The 16182-nt window shown below is 42.8% G+C and overlaps 1 protein-coding gene across 1 annotated transcript in view; it reads left to right on the top strand.

The window, feature by feature from the left end:
• Nucleotides 1-2526: 2526 nt before the first annotated feature.
• LOC308328334 (uncharacterized protein) overlaps nt 2527-16182 on the top strand; it is a 15363-nt gene continuing 1707 nt past the window's right edge. The window contains exons 1-9 of the mRNA XM_080782105.1: nt 2527-2615; nt 3129-3221; nt 3427-3670; nt 4051-4079; nt 7048-8878; nt 9496-9669; nt 10465-10638; nt 10974-11132; nt 15293-15354. Of these exons, the coding sequence (XP_080638231.1) occupies nt 2570-2615; nt 3129-3221; nt 3427-3670; nt 4051-4079; nt 7048-8878; nt 9496-9669; nt 10465-10638; nt 10974-11132; nt 15293-15354 (2812 nt within the window). The 5' untranslated portion in view covers nt 2527-2569. The remainder of the gene's footprint in view (nt 2616-3128; nt 3222-3426; nt 3671-4050; nt 4080-7047; nt 8879-9495; nt 9670-10464; nt 10639-10973; nt 11133-15292; nt 15355-16182) is intronic.

Raw genomic sequence — 16182 nt, 5'->3', positions numbered from 1 at the left:
AGCTATTTAACACTGTTACTGAACACACTCTATAGCAATGATTATTGTCACAATATAGAGCTATTTAACACTGTTACTGTACACACACACACACACACACACACACACACACACACACACACACACACACACACACACTATAGCAATGATTACTGTAACAATATAGAGCTATTTAACACTGTTACTGAACACACTATAGCAATGATTACTGTAACAATATAGAGCTATTTAACACTGTTACTGAACACACTCTATAGCAATGATTATTGTCACAATATAGAGCTATTTAACACTGTTAATGTACACACACACACACACACACACACACACACACACACACACACACACTATAGCAATGATTACGGTCACAATATAGAGCTATTTAACACTGTTACTGAACACACTCTATAGCAATGATTACTGTAACAATATAGAGCTATTTAACACTGTTACTGAACACACACACTATAGCAATGATTACTGTAACAATTTAGAGCTATTTAACACTGTTACTGTACACACACACACACACTATAGCAATTATTACTGTAACAATATAAAGCTATTTAACACTGTTACTGAACACACTCTATAGCAATGATTACTGTAACAATATAGAGCTATTTAACACTGTTACTGAACACACTATAGCAATGATTACTGTCACAATATAGAGCTATTTAACACTGTTACTGAACACACTATAGCAATGATTACTGTCACAATATAGAGCTATTTAACACTGTTACTGAACACACTATAGCAATGATTACTGTAACAATATAGAGCTATGTAACACTGTTACTGAACACACTATAGCAATGATTACTGTAACAATATAGAGCTATTTAACACTGTTACTGAACACAATCTATAGCAATGATTACTGTAACAATATAGAGCTATTTAACACTGTTACTGAACACACTATAGCAATGATTACTGTAACAATATAGAGCTATTTAACACTGTTACTGTCTGAACACACTATAGCAATGATTACTGTAACAATATAGAGCTATTTAACACTGTTACTGAACACACTCTATAGCAATGATTACTGTAACAATATAGAGCTATTTAACACTGTTACTGAACACACTCTATAGCAATGATTACTGTAACAATATAGAGCTATTTAACACTGTTACCGAACACACTATAGCAATGATTACTGTCACAATATAGAGCTATTTAACACTGTTACTGAACACACACTATAGCAATGATTACTGTAACAATATAGAGCTATTTAACACTGTTACTGTACACACACACACACACACACACACACACACTATAGCAATTATTACTGTAACAATATAAAGCTATTTAACACTGTTACTGAACACACTCTATAGCAATGATTACTGTAACAATATAGAGCTATTTAACACTGTTACTGAACACACTATAGCAATGATTACTGTCACAATATAGAGCTATTTAACACTGTTACTGAACACACTATAGCAATGATTACTGTCACAATATAGAGCTATTTAACACTGTTACTGAACACACTCTATAGCAGACCTGGGCATTGTACGGCCCGCCGCCTGACTGACCGGCCTGTGAAAGATTACTTGATAATCCGAAAATAAAACATACTTTCTAATTACCTTATGGGTGGACTAAAACCGCATTGCTTTTATTTTGAAGCCCATGTATTCTCACAGTGCACGCAATCTGCACGTCAACTGTGCACGTGAATTGCGTGTGATTGAGAACCTGTCTTTCTTCCTTCACCCCCCTCATATGCGAAAATCGGCTTTTTGCATTTATTGTTGACTACGTCGGTGAATGCAAATAGCCATGAAGCATGCAGCTCCACAACACGGTAGGCGCAGGCGCATGCTTTGATTACCAAACTTCCTTGCAGGAGGACATGTTAAATCCCATTATGCTTCATTGCTTTATTTAACCCGCCTCGCCAATAAAGTTAAGATGTTTTAAGATGCTGCCGTATGGCGTTGTTGCGCCCAGAATGTGGCATGCTTCTGAAGTTCAGAAAGCTTGGGCGATGCGCCGTGAGCTTTTGGATCGTCTGTTTTCGGCACACGAGTCGATCGACGTACCGTTGAACCACAAAGTAAATCTGGCAGAACGAACGTGCACACGTCAACATACAGCGCCTGCCAGGCTGCCAAGTCTCAACAATACCATCACTGGTTGGCTTATTATTGTTTTCAGAACGTTGTTGTTTAATGGTTGTGACTTAACACTCATCTCTCGATAGTAAGCAGCGCACCATGGGTTGTGAAAGTGGCACCTCCAGTGTCCTTCGAATGGAACTATTAAGAGAGCTACCTCCAAAATATTTTCTGTTTCTCATTTGGCCCCTTGGGAAAAATAATTGCCCACCCCTGCTCTATAGCAATGATTACTGTCACAATATAGAGCTATTTAACACTGTTACTGAACACACTCTATACTATGATTACTGTCACAATATAGAGCTATTTAACAATGTTAAACAGCAGGTTTCTTATACAATTCTGTTGTCTTTTCTAACTCAACAGTAGCTGTGACATCAGACCAGCATGAAGCTACAGGCGCTGACCCAACAATGTCAAGTTCAACGTCAGCAAGTGGAGGAGTCTCTAAAGCTGAAGGTGAGCTGAAACTATGAATAGATGTCTTCAATAAACTGATTAACCACTTGAACCCCAGCTTCCCTATTCTGAGGAGAACATTATACACAAATAGCAGATTTACAAGCTCACAACACATTGTTCTCTAAAGCAATGATTACTGTCACAATATAGAGTTATTTAACACCGTTACTGAACACACTATAGCAATGATTACTGTCACAATATAGAGCTATTTAACACTGTTACTGAACACACTCTATAGCAATGATTACTGTCACAATATAGAGCTATTTAACACCGTTACTGAACACACTATAGCAATGATTACTGTCACAATATAGAGCTATTTAACACTGTTACTAAACACACTCTATAGACTATAGAAATGAATACTGTCACAATATAGAGCTATTTAACCCTGTTACTAAACACACACTCTATAGCAATGATTACTGTCACAATATAGAGCTATTCAACACTGTTAAGCAGCAGGTTTCTTATACAATTCTGTTGTCTTTTCTAATACAACAGTAGCTGTGACATCAGACCAGCATGAAGCTACAGGCGCTGACCCAACAATGTCAAGTTCAACGTCAGCAAGTGGAGGAGTCTCTAAAGCTAAAGGTGAGCTGAAACTACCAATAGTTCACACCGTTTAGCCGCTTCACCAGGTCTCAAACGGTGACAGGTGCATACAAATACTTGCTAATATATGCCATTAACACAGAGATGGGAAGTATTAGCATTGTAAAACGTACAGTAGCATGTTTAAATGTGCTTGGCAACAGAGTATCAGCAACAACTCCATTTTCATTCCCCTCATCTTCAGAGAAACATTTTGTCGAGCAACACTGGTCAAAGCTCATTCAGAAAGTGACCATGGTCAATCCCATCCTGGATCTGCTCCTTCAGAACGGTGTGATCACCAGAGAGGGCTACAATAATGTGAGGTCTAAGTCCACCACTCAGGAGATGATGAGGGAACTCCTGAACGGACCCCTGAACACCAGAAAAGCCAAAGACCTTTTCTACAAAGGTCTAGAAGAACATCAGAAGCCTCTCCTTGATGAGCTGTAAGTAACTCTCATTCACAATAGTTTGTTTTTGTTTTTAAAGTGAAAGGTGCACATTCTAACGAACATGTGTAACGGAAATTTCTATTTCTATTTCTATTATTGAATTATCTATATTATTGAATTATCTTTCTATCAAAGAGGTCCACACTCTAATGAATGTTTACCCAGAACTTCACTGTGGTGCTAACATTGTATGAGGGGATCTTTGTTATTTTTTTAAATGTGTATTCTTCATGTGGTTAAAGGACAACTTCAGCATTTCCAAACTATCTTCAATTAATTGCTCCTCACTAATGCTGAAGATAAAATGCTACTATTTATTTATATTGGGTCTTATATATATATATATATATATATATATTCTATTTGTCTTATAGGAGAGCTGTGGACACTTCAGAAACATCAGGTGAGTGCTGTTAAGTTAAATAGATAAATTGTGATCATAATTACATCATTAATTTATTTGTATATCACTTTTCTGAATAGAGTTTTAGGAACTTTTTAAAAACAGCAAACAACACATCAGAACAAGATATACAATTAGAGCTGTAAAGAGGGCACTGCTTTCCTCAGCCTCGGTGCCTGGACAGTAAAAGCCTGATCAACCTGGGGATCAAGGCCAGTCTTAGGAGCTGGGATGGAGCTCGATACGCCAGCCCATTATCGTCCACCCCTACTTAGGAACAACCCAAAGAGCAGCCAGGATGGTGTGATGTTTGTTAGTATTACCTATACTGTAACTGCCCTTAGGAACAACCCAAAGAGCAGCCAGGATGGTGTGATTTTTGTTAGTATTACCTATACTGTAACTGCCCTTAGGAACAACCCAAAGAGCAGCCAGGATGGTGTGATGTTTGTTAGTATTACCTATACTGTAACTGCCCGACCGTTTTTTGCAATATTCATAGTGAAACTGAGATAGCGTCGGTGGCTACTAGGTCTGCAGTCGCAAGTCTTAACTCGGCTCCAGGCCAGTGAGGCAGCAAGCCCAACATGAGTGCTTATCTGTGGGTAGAACAAGCCCAACATGAGTGCTTATCTGTGGGTAGAACAAGCCCAACATGAGTGCTTATCTGTGGGTAGAACAAGCCCAACATGAGTGCTTATCTGTGGGTAGAACCATTGAGGTGACTCAGTGTTTGGTTATGGAGGTTTTGTCCCCCTCGATGTTAGCGTTGCCGTTGGGTCCTGGGACAAATAATGACACGTCTATACAGCTATGTGACGACATGAGATTAGTAGGGGACAGGAGGCGTAACGTTTGTGAGGGAAAGTTGATCATAATAAGAAATGAGATTTACAAAGACATATAAAATATTTAAACCAAGCACTTTTGGAATGTCCTCTTCTTCCATCTTGTGAGTAGTGACCAGGGAGGCAGTCAGACAGATATTTTGTGAAGCCACTAAGGAAATCGGGACTTCCTGAAAGTTCATATAATGGCCTGTTGTGGCGCTGTCATTGGGCCCAAAAAAACCCATATCTCCATAGAGGTCCATGTATTTGGACCCAACTTCACTGTATTACCTTAATAAACATGGTCATGAATACCTTCTGCTTCCAGTCACTAGTTTAAAGTCTCATTTCTCATGTCATAATATTTCTTTATGGTCCCATTTATTTAAAAAATGACCATAAAGTCGAGTATGTTCTGAGGGGCGTGGCTACTGTTACAGTCTATGATCGGGAGCCACCCCCCGTTCGAGTCAAAATAAAAACCAACGAAGAAGAAGGGGGGAAGTCCCTCCTCGTTGTCTGGGCCAGCCAATGGCCAGCTGGGCCCAAACGGATCTAGAAAGATGGCGATTTACAATTCAAGGACTGAGAGGCTTCATCTTACGTCCATATCAGACCCGGAGAACGCTTTGTCCATATTTTTTTTACAGTCTATGGTAGTGACACATAAACATTGATTGATTGTTGACAGCAGGGTCTCAGAGTCCAGTGAGTTGTCATAACTAGTCCACAATGACTGGAGTGGAAAATGTTCTATTCACTAGTTGGAATGAACACACCATTGTGGAAGGGTTAAAGGTTTTATTGAATGAATGAATGACATGATCAGGAGGAGAGTGGGGGGAGCGGGGCGTGGGTTCCGGGGGCGTCACCGACCCTGGAGTCTTTGGAGAGGGGGTCGTGTGGCGGTCAGCCCGCGGTACACGTGGAGGCGTGAGGAAGGGAGGAGGTGAGGAGAGATGGAGGAGAGTGGAGATGCTGCTGGTCCTGTGGTGGTGATGGGGATGGTGGCGGGATACGAAAAGCACAACCTTCTTCAAAGAAGACGGCTTGTTCTTCAAACAAACGGTCTACTGCTTTGTTCATCTGAGCATCCAGGAGTTTCTGGCTGCAGTCTACCTGTCCCACTGTTTCACACAGAAGAACACGGAGGTCCTGAAGACATTCCTGGAAGATGATGGTGACAGTTCCCTGTCTGACTTCCTGAAGGCTGTTATGATGAAAACCCTGAAGAGTGAGAGTGGACAACTGGACCTCTTTGTCCGTTTCCTTCATGGTCTCTCACTGCAGTCCAACCAGAGTCTGTTAGGAGGCCTGCTGGGTCAGACAGAGAACCGTCCAGAGGAGATCCAGAGAGCCATCGACAACCTGAAGGAGATGGATGATCACCGTGCCTCTCCTGACAGATGTATCAACATCTTCCACTGTCTGATGGAGATGAACGACCCGTCAGTCAGTCAGGAGATGGCGATTTACAATTCAAGGACTGACAGGCTTCATCTTACGTCCATATCAGACCCGGAGAAAGCTTTGTCCATATTCTTTTACAGTCTATGGTAGTGACACATAAACATTGATTGATTGTTGACAGCAGGGTCTCAGAGTCCAGTGAGTTGTCATAACTAGTCCACAATGACTGGAGTGGAAAATGTTCTATTCACTAGTTGGAATGAACACACCATTGTGGAAGGTTTAAAGGTTTTATTGAATGAATGAATGACATGATGAGGAGGAGAGCGGGGCGTGGGTTCCGGGGGGGTCGCCGACCCTGGAGTCTTTGGGGAGGGGGTCGTGTAGTGGTCAGCCCACGGTACACGTGGAGGTGTGGTCCCCCCGTGGGAACTGTGAGGAAGGTGAGGAGAGATGGAGGAGAGTGGAGATGCTGCTGGTCCTGTGGTGGTGATGGGGATGGTGGCGAGATACAAAAAGCATAGAGGATGCTGGGTTGTCTGGGGCGGGTATAAGTAGGCTCAGGTAGATCGGCGTGGAGGGCGGAGGATGGTCAAGGTGTGTTCCTCCGCCTCCTGAACATCTGTTGTTCCAACTACCTTTCTGTTATTGGTAACAGGAACACATACTCTCTCTCTCTCTCTCTCTCTCTCTCTCTCTCTCTCTCTCTCTCTCTCTCTCTCTCTCAGGTCCGTTGGTGGAAACATCAGGGCTTCCCATTACTTACTATGAAGACCAGCTTAAGGACAACATGAGCAGTAGCTGCAGTACTTATGTCAAATTGGGCACAGAGTCTGAGGTTGAGGTTGAAACGGTCTTCATCCCGCTCCACAATCTAGACATCAAAGACACAGAAATCCACAGCCACCATGAGGTCAGACAGATGGAGATGAAGAAGCCAGGACATGGAACACAAATCCAACCTGAAGAAATTCACGAAGACCCTTCTGGAAGAGACATAAGATCAGCACTGACCACTGGCTGTGCAGGAATTGGCAAAACGTTCCTCGTACTAAAGTATCTGTCTGACTGGGCCAAGAAACGTTTCGGCCAAGGTCCACACCTCGTGTTCCCGCTCAAGTTCCGCCAGTTAAATCAGCTCAAGGGAAAGAAATTTACTTTGGCACAGCTAATTCACCACTGCATCAAGGAAACCAGATTCATTGAGGAAGAAGTTCTTAATGACATCTTCAAGGTGTTGCAGAAGTCAGTAAGCTACAACAAGAGCCCCTTCAAAGTCATGATTGTTATGGATGGATATGATGAAGAAAATTTCCAGTTCGATTTCAAAACAGATTTTGGCCTCATGAATGTGATGGATTCGTACCCAGTGGAACATCTGCTTGTAAACCTCATCAAGGGAGAGCTGCTCCCCTCTGCTCGCATCTGGATAACCTCACGACCTGCAGCAGTCAAACAGATTCCTAAGGCGTTTGTTAACAGGATGACTGAAGTACGAGGCTTCATTGATGATGACCAGAAGAAGGACTTCTTCCAGAAGTTCTTCATGAAGATCATCAGTGATGAGAACCAGGCCAGCTCAATCTTCTCACACATCCAGAAATCAAAGATGCTCCACACCATGTGTGAAATCCCAGTCTTCTGTTGGATCCTTGCTACCGTTGTGCAGAACATGGGGATGACAGAGCTGCCCAAAACCCTGGTTGAGCTGTTCTGCCACTTCCTGATGGGTGAGACACTGCGGGAGAAGATGAAGGATCCTTCACTAGAGGATGAAGACAAAGAGAAGCTCATAAAGGATGCAAGAGATGTTCTTCTGAAGCTGGGAAAGCTGGCGTTTGACCAACTGGACAAAGGACGAATAATTTTCGATGAGAAAGACCTGAAAGCGTGTGGTCTTGATGTGATCAAGGACTTGATCTCTGGCTTTTGCACAACCTTCTTCAAAGAAGACGGCTTTTTCTTCAAGAAAACTGTCTACTGCTTCGTTCATCTGAGCATCCAGGAGTTTCTGGCTGCAGTCTACCTGTTCCACTGTTTCACACAGAAGAACACGGAGGTCCTGAAGACATTCCTGGAAGATGATGGTGACAGTTCCCTGTCTGACTTCCTGAAGGCTGTTATGATGAAAACCCTGAAGAGTGAGAGTGGACAACTGGACCTCTTTGTCCGTTTCCTTCATGGTCTCTCACTGCAGTCCAACCAGAGTCTGTTAGGAGGTCTGCTGGGTCAGACAGAGAACCCTCCAGAGGAGATCCAGAGAGTCATCGACAACCTGAAGGAGATGGATGACGATGATGCCTCTCCTGACAGATGTATCAACATCTTCCACTGTCTGATGGAGATGAACGACCCGTCAGTCAGTCGGGGGATCCAACAGTACCTGGAGTCAGAGAGCAGATCAGGGAAGAAACTCTCTGTGCCCCAGTGTTCAGCTCTGGCCTCCATGCTGCAGATGTCAGAGGAGGTCCTGGAGGAGTTGGACCTGCAGAAATACAACGCACTCAACGAGGGGCGACGGAGACTGGTCCCAGCTGTGAGGAACTGCAAAACGGCCAGGTTAGTAGTCATAAGAATATAATCATGTTAGAGCAGCTTTCATTCAAAATAAAAATAAACACATGTACACATTGTCATTGTGACACATGAGAACATTATTTCAGTTTAGTGAGACTCACTTAATATTTATGAATGAATGGCTCAAAGTGTGTGTGTGTGTGTGTGTGTGTGTGTGTGTGTGTGTGTGTGTGTGTGTGTGTGTGTGTGTGTGTGTGTGTGTGTGTGTGTGTGTGTGTGTGTGTGTGTGTGTGTGTGTGTGTGTGTGTGTGTGCTATTTACCAGTGTCATTAGTTATTCTACAATGAAAACAGACTATACCAAATGAGAAATTCGTTGTTCATCTGTTGACAGAACATTTCTTCACTTCACTGTCAGAGTGGAGCAACAGCAGCGAGTTGTTATTTTCATTATTTAATGTTTGTATTCCAATCAAATGAAAACAGTGGAAAAGTATGAGCACATATAAATGCAATATGCCTCTTATTTGCTTATATATTAGCCAGAAAAGTATCCAAACACACACATTTCAGACAGCTCCACAGGGAACCTCTTTGACAGTAAACGTGGTCTGTTCTGTTTTGATCATCTCTGATTTTACATTCAATCTGTAATTACAGACTTGCTGACTGTGACCTCGATGAGGAACACATTGAAGTTGTGGCTTCAGCTCTCAGCTCCAATCCGTCCCATTTGAGGGAACTGGACTTGAGTGGAAACGTCTTGAAGGATTCCGGAGTGGATCTCATCTGTGCTGCACTGAAGAGCCCAAACTGTTGTCTGGAGATTCTCAGGTCAGATTAATTTATTTGGTTACATTCTGTTATAGTAAGTGATTATAATGCAGTTATTCTGGAGGTGGTACTTTATTTGAAGTGTGGATAAGGTTTGATATCATGGTAACTCACACTGACCTTAATATTGATAAGATACAGTGACTAATGTATGTAGTCTTTATGCTGAGATACTACATTTAACCCATTTTGGGCGGGAACCCCTTTTGGTGTTAGCATTATGTTATGCTTTAACTATTGTAAAATAGCAGATCTACAAGCTCATAGCGCGCACTCATAGTGGCACGCTATGCACTTGTAGGTCTGCTAGTTTTGAAAAATCGAACCACTGACATAGAAACATAGCTTTTTCAGAAAACTGTCAGGATATAGAAGACATTTTTAGAATCTGATCTCAGGTCAGAATGGATTAAAACACTAAACACCTCTGATGACACTATGAGTGGTTGAATGTGTTCTGTCAGAGTGTCATCCCCTAGTTTTGAATGATATTTATATCAATGTTAATTCTTAATTGGTATCAGGTGCGTAACTGCCCCCGTGCAGGCTGGTCAGCCCCAAACAGTTTGATCAAAATGCACAAAACGTTCTAAACGTGAACTTTGGATCCATATCTAAAAACCCAGTGGGAGAGAAGGTTTTATGTGGAAAACTTATGCTGCATGAGCCAACGGAAATTGTATGGCAGGAATATGTATTTCATTCGTCTTAAAATCTCTCTCTCTCTCTCTCTCTCTCTCTCTCTCTCTCTCTCTCTCTCTCTCTCTCTCTCTCTCTCTCTCTCTCTCTCTCTAGTCTGAAGAACTGCTGGTTGTCGGAGAGAAGCTGTGAAGTTCTGGCCTCGGCTCTCGCCTCCAATCCTTCCCATTTGAGAGAATTAGACCTGACTTTGAACAACCTGCAGGACTCTGGAATTGAGCTTCTATGTGCCGGAGTGAAGAGTCCACATTGTCACCTGCAGACTCTGAGGTAAATGATTCTGTTTGGATCTATACTGCAGTCTCTGAGGTAAATAGAGTTTTATTCTGTGTGGATCTGTACTGCAGACTCTGAGGTAAATAGAGTTTTATTCTGTGTGGATCTGTACTGCAGACTCTGAGGTAAATAGAGTTTTATCCTGTATGGATCTGTACTGCAGACTCTGAGGTAAATAGAGTTTTATTCTGTGTGGATCTGAACTGCAGACTCTGAGGTAAATAGAGTTTTATTCTGTGTGGATCTGTACTGCAGACTCTGAGGTAAATAGAGTTTTCTCTGTGCTGGAGCATCAGCAGCAGTTTGTTAAAGTGTGGATATCTCTGCAGGTTGTCAGGCTGTGCGATCACAGAGAAAGGCTGTTTTTCTCTGGCTTCAGCTGTAGCCCTCAACCCCTCCTCCCATCTGAAGCATGTGGACCTCAGCCGTAACCACCCAGGAGGAGATGCTGAGCGGACGCTGCTCTCTGCTGGACTGGAGACTGTCAAGTGAGTCGACTTGGACTGCGTCCATCTATCTTGGTTAAAAATATGTTTTTATTTTATTTTTTCTCAGGCTGTCAAAGTTAACATGTTAATCGTGCGTCAACACAAATTCCTTTTAACGGCGTTAATTTAATTAACGTGAGATTTACGCAATGCATGTGAAGTTTGAAAGAGAGGTTGAGAGTCTGAGACACATGCATGTTGCTGTTTTCTAATGGCCAAGTAGCCCCGCCTCTGAATCCACTCTGCTCCAATCAGTCAGCAGCAGTACAGCTAAAGCAGTCGGTGCAACCAGCACTAAAGCAGTCGGTGCAACCAGCACTAAAGCAGTCGGTGCAACCAGCACTAAAGCAGTCGGTGCAACCAGCACTAAAGCAGTCGGTGCAACAAGCACTAAAGCAGTCGGTGCAACCAGCACTAAAGCAGTCGGTGCAACCAGCACTAAAGCAGTCGGTTCAACCAGCACTGAAGCAGTCGGTGCAACAAGCAGGCAGGCAGCCGAGGCAGGCAGCGCAGAGCTGCGTAGCTGAGCTGCTAGTTGTCAGAGAGGCAGAGCAGCTCATTATTAACAGGTTGGGGGCCCATGACGGAGATCTCCGTCCTGGTACTTAGTACGGTCTGGTGCTTGAGACGGAGATTGATAAAAACGACAGTGATTAATGATCTCAAAACCGGTCACATCGCTCTACAGCCTAAGAGCGCTTGTTGCGCAATCGCTGGGCACATTTTATGAATGGATTAAATAACCCTGGTAGAGTCCCTGCGAATGGACTAACTGTGCGTTCGTTCGTTCGTGCGTGCGTGCGTGTGCACCACAAACTGACTGTTCTTTTGCGGGCACATGGCCGAGGCACATGGAGATGGCGCAAAATGATCCTTATTTAGTTTACAATCTGTACTCTTATAGATTAGGCTATCCGATCATCATATTAAATTAGTATGCTACTCTGCACATGCCATGTTAGCTATACAGTTTATAGATCATCCTTAAGCATGTGTTTAATTTTGCAGTATTTACATTTAAACAAGATGAAGAAAGTCTCCAGCACTTGGATCCCCGCATACAGTGACAGCCCTCCATGTTTACAGACAGACAGACAGACAGACAGACAGACAGACAGACAGACAGACAGACAGACAGACAGACAGACAGACAGACAGACAGACAGACAGACAGACAGACAGACAGACAGACAGACAGACGGTAACAGGACATCTCGCTGCGTAAAATATCCCTTCTCAGGGCTCGAAATTAACTTTTTTTCTTGGTAGCTTTATGTCAATGCCATTCTTTTTCTGTAAACTAAGAAAAGGTTTAAACTTAGTGAAGGCTAGCTCTTCTTTAGCTATGGTGTATGCAGTATTGAATTAAAATTTCAGCTCTGCCTCTTGGGCTGAGAGAGCAGCAGCATTCTGTCGACCTATAGCCTGACCAATCCTACTTTTTGGGGTAACACATTTGTCCCGACATCTGTTGTGTTTCGTGCTGCCTCCGTGTTTTGTTAAGCTCTCATGTTTGAAATGTTTTGTCTCAGTTGCAAATGCAGTTTTACCTGCCATCTCCGGGCATTTTTTGCAATGAACACAGTGCATTGCCCATTTCCCCCGTCCTCAAACCGAAGCCACTCAAATTCCTTTAGCCATTCTTTCCTAAAGCAATATGCTCTCTTCGGTTTCTTAGCTACAGGTGGTCTGTTGGCATTCTCGTCGACATCGCTGTGATCAATGACAATGTCAACAGCGTCAGCGACTACACTATTGACTTCATTTAGAACAGCAGGCGGTGGCTTCCTAAAAGAAATCAACAATAGTTCGCTTCATCTTTGCGTAACGTAACTCGCACACTAGCTTAGCTTCTTCTTATTTTTCCTTTCCCACATCTGTGCTTCTCTGGACAAGGGAAAGGAAGAGGGTGGGCGGGCTTTAAGGCTACTTTAACCAATCTAAAATTAGCATGCGTGTTGGGCACATGAAAGCTCACGTTTGATAGGACAAAATGGTTGACTGTCATCTCATGCACTTGCTGACTGGCAACAAATGGGAAGAGAGAGAGAGAGAGAGAGAGAGAGAGAGAGAGAGACGAGGAAATAACCTGGTTTTTGGAGAAAAAAAAAGGCGCACCAGATTGTTTTCTCCCCATCGCACTGGTGCTCCTAATTATATTTATTGGTCGCATTGATCAAATTTCGGGAGCATATGCGACCAAAATGGTCGCTATTTCGAGCCCTGCTTCTCCGTCTCCAACTTTACTCCTCATTCATCCGCCACATTGTCTGCTTCATTTCCTTTATTTGATGTGATTGCATTCCCACCTGCACCGAATCGAAATCAAGTGCGATTGGAAGCGAAGAGAAACCCCGTTTTTTAGAATGAGTAGAATGCGGTTCTTTGATTAGGATTCGAATGAGGCTTCACACCTGCCAAACGAAACGCACTTTCCGACAATGCATCAGGATTGGTTTTAATCGCAGTAAAGCTTTCTGGTGTGAAGGCGACCTTAGATTGACTCAGTTTTGGGTGTACATATTTTAGTATGTCGGATGCAAACCTATCTCTGTTTTTCTTTTTTCTGCAATAAATCAGTGCGATTGAACACTGTGTATGTCTGTGTGTGGGCTTTACAAATATGAAACCAATTAAAAGTATCCCTGTTGGTGTTTTAAGCATTGTTATACTTTACCTATTGAAAAATAGCAGATCTACAAGCTCATAGCGCGGCACTGAGTGCCGCATTTTTGCTTTTATTTTTTTGCAATTTTTTTGCTATTTTTAAAATAATTAGAATGCGGCGCAAAATCTTTGAATATATATTCTTTCAGAGCGAACATTTTCACTCAAATCTTTGCTTCTGTGGTATCCCTAAAACAACATATTTTCAGATGGGGGTCCGCAGCCAAATACAGATCATTCTGTGGGTTCTTGACAGATGTTCTTAATGCAGATGTTTAACAGTAATTTAACTCTTGAGAGCGTAAAATGAAACCAAATGCACCCGGGAGGGTCTCAAGAGTTAAAGATCTGTAAGGGTCCACTTTGTTACCAACTCTCCATCATTTAGTTGGCACCAGTCCATAAATCGGAACTTATACCAAAGTATCGACAAGGGCCCTGAGGTCGACTGACCCGTCACTTCTCAAGATCCCTAAATCAAAGCTGAAATCCCGCCCGGGGGGGAATGGGTCATTTCCCGTTGTAGCGTCTACACTGTGGAATGAACTTCCACCTCATGTCAGAGCTTCTCAGTCCTTGTCTGTGTTTAAATCACGTCTGAAAACTCACTTGTACTCCTTGGCATTTGAACATACTGATTAAGAGTTGCTGCTTCCACTGCATTGTGTCCTTATGTTGCCCTGTTTATGTACTGTTGTTGTTTTTTCTTTGATATTTTAGTATTTCTTTGTGTACAGCACTTTGTTTCAACCTTGTTGTATACAAATGTGCTTTATAAATAAAGTGGATTGGACCACCTGGAGCCCCCTTAACCCATTTAGACCTGACGTCGAAATTAAGAAAATGTCTTGTAACTCATGACAGTTTTCTGAAAAAGCTATATTTCTACAGTATATCAGTGGTGCTCAAACTATTTCATATCAAGTACCCAAAAAACTATATGAAATTGGCCACTGAAGCAAAGATTTGAGTTAAAAACGTTCGCTCTGAAAGACTATATATTCAAATATTTGCACCACATTTTCATGATTTTTCAAATATAGAAGATGTACAAGCTCATAGATCTGCTATTTTTCAATAGCTAAAGTATAACATAATGCTTAAAACACCAAAAGGGGTTCCCGCCCAGAATAGGTGAACCCCTTTTGGTGTTAGCGTCATGCTATGCTTTAGCTATTGAAAAATAGCAGATCTTCAAGCAGTGGAAGCAGCAGCGTGTAGCTCTGCTATTTTTGAAAAATCAAAGAACGACTGACAGAAACATGGCTTTTTCAGAAAACTGTCGGGATGTAGAAGACATTTTTAGAATCTGATCTCAGGTCTAAATGGGTTAAGGACCACTCGTGGTCCCCAGACCACTGGTTGAGAACCACTGCTTTATTCAATAAATGTTTAATGGTGAATGTGAGCTGAAGAGTCTTAATGAAGTGATGCATGTTCATACTCTGTATCATTCAATGGTAATAGAAATGTTTTATCATTTCTTCCTACAGTGTGAATCATGGAGGAGAACACTGGATAGATCACTGGATTAATCCTCAACTCCTTTCAAGATGTGAGTGTCTGTCTGTCTGTCTGTCTGTCTGTCTGTCTGTCTGTCTGTCTGTCTGTCTGTCTGTCTGTCTGTCTGTCTGTCTATAATTATATCTGAACTGGGGACCCCCCACAATATCTGAACTGGGGATCCCCCATAATAATATTGGGGTCCCAATCCACAGGTTGAGAACCAGTGGTACAGAGCCCTGAGAGACACCGGTCGATGAAGGGTTAAGGCGTGTGTGTGTGTGTGTGTGTGTGTGCGCCTGTGCGCGTCTTCATGTGTGTGCCTGTGCACATCTTCGTGTGTGTGTGTGTGTGTGTGTGTGTGTGTGTGTGTGTGTTCATGCATGTGCTTGTGCACATCTTCGTGTGTGTACGTGCATATGTGTGTGTGTGTGTACGACTGTACGTGCCTGTGCACATCTTCGTGAGTGTCTGTGCCTGTGCACATATTTGTGCATGTGTGTGTACGTGCATGTACGTGCGTGTGCCTGTGCACATCTTCATGTGTGTGTGTGTGTGTATATATGTGCGTGTGTGCACATCTTCATGTCTGTGTGTGTACGTGCGCGTGCACATCTCCGTGTGTGTACATGCGTGTGCCTGTGCACATCTTCGTGTGTGTGTGTGTATATGTGCGTGTGTGCACATCTTCATGTCTGTGTGTGTACGTGCCCGTGCACATCTCTGTGTGTGTACATGCGTGTGCCTGTGCACATCTTTGTGTGTGTGTGTGTGTGTGTGTGTGCGCGCGCACGCCTGTGCACATCTTCGTGTGTGTGTGTGTACATGCGTGTGCACATCTTCATGTGTGTACGTGCATTAGGCGTGTGTGTGTACGTGC

The sequence above is a fragment of the Protomyctophum bolini genome (assembly GCF_963924005.1).
Source record: "Protomyctophum bolini genome assembly, chromosome: 14".
Taxonomy (NCBI): Eukaryota; Metazoa; Chordata; class Actinopteri; order Myctophiformes; family Myctophidae; genus Protomyctophum; species Protomyctophum bolini.
Note: the sequence above shows the minus strand (reverse complement) of the source record. Positions and strands in the feature narration are given on the sequence as shown.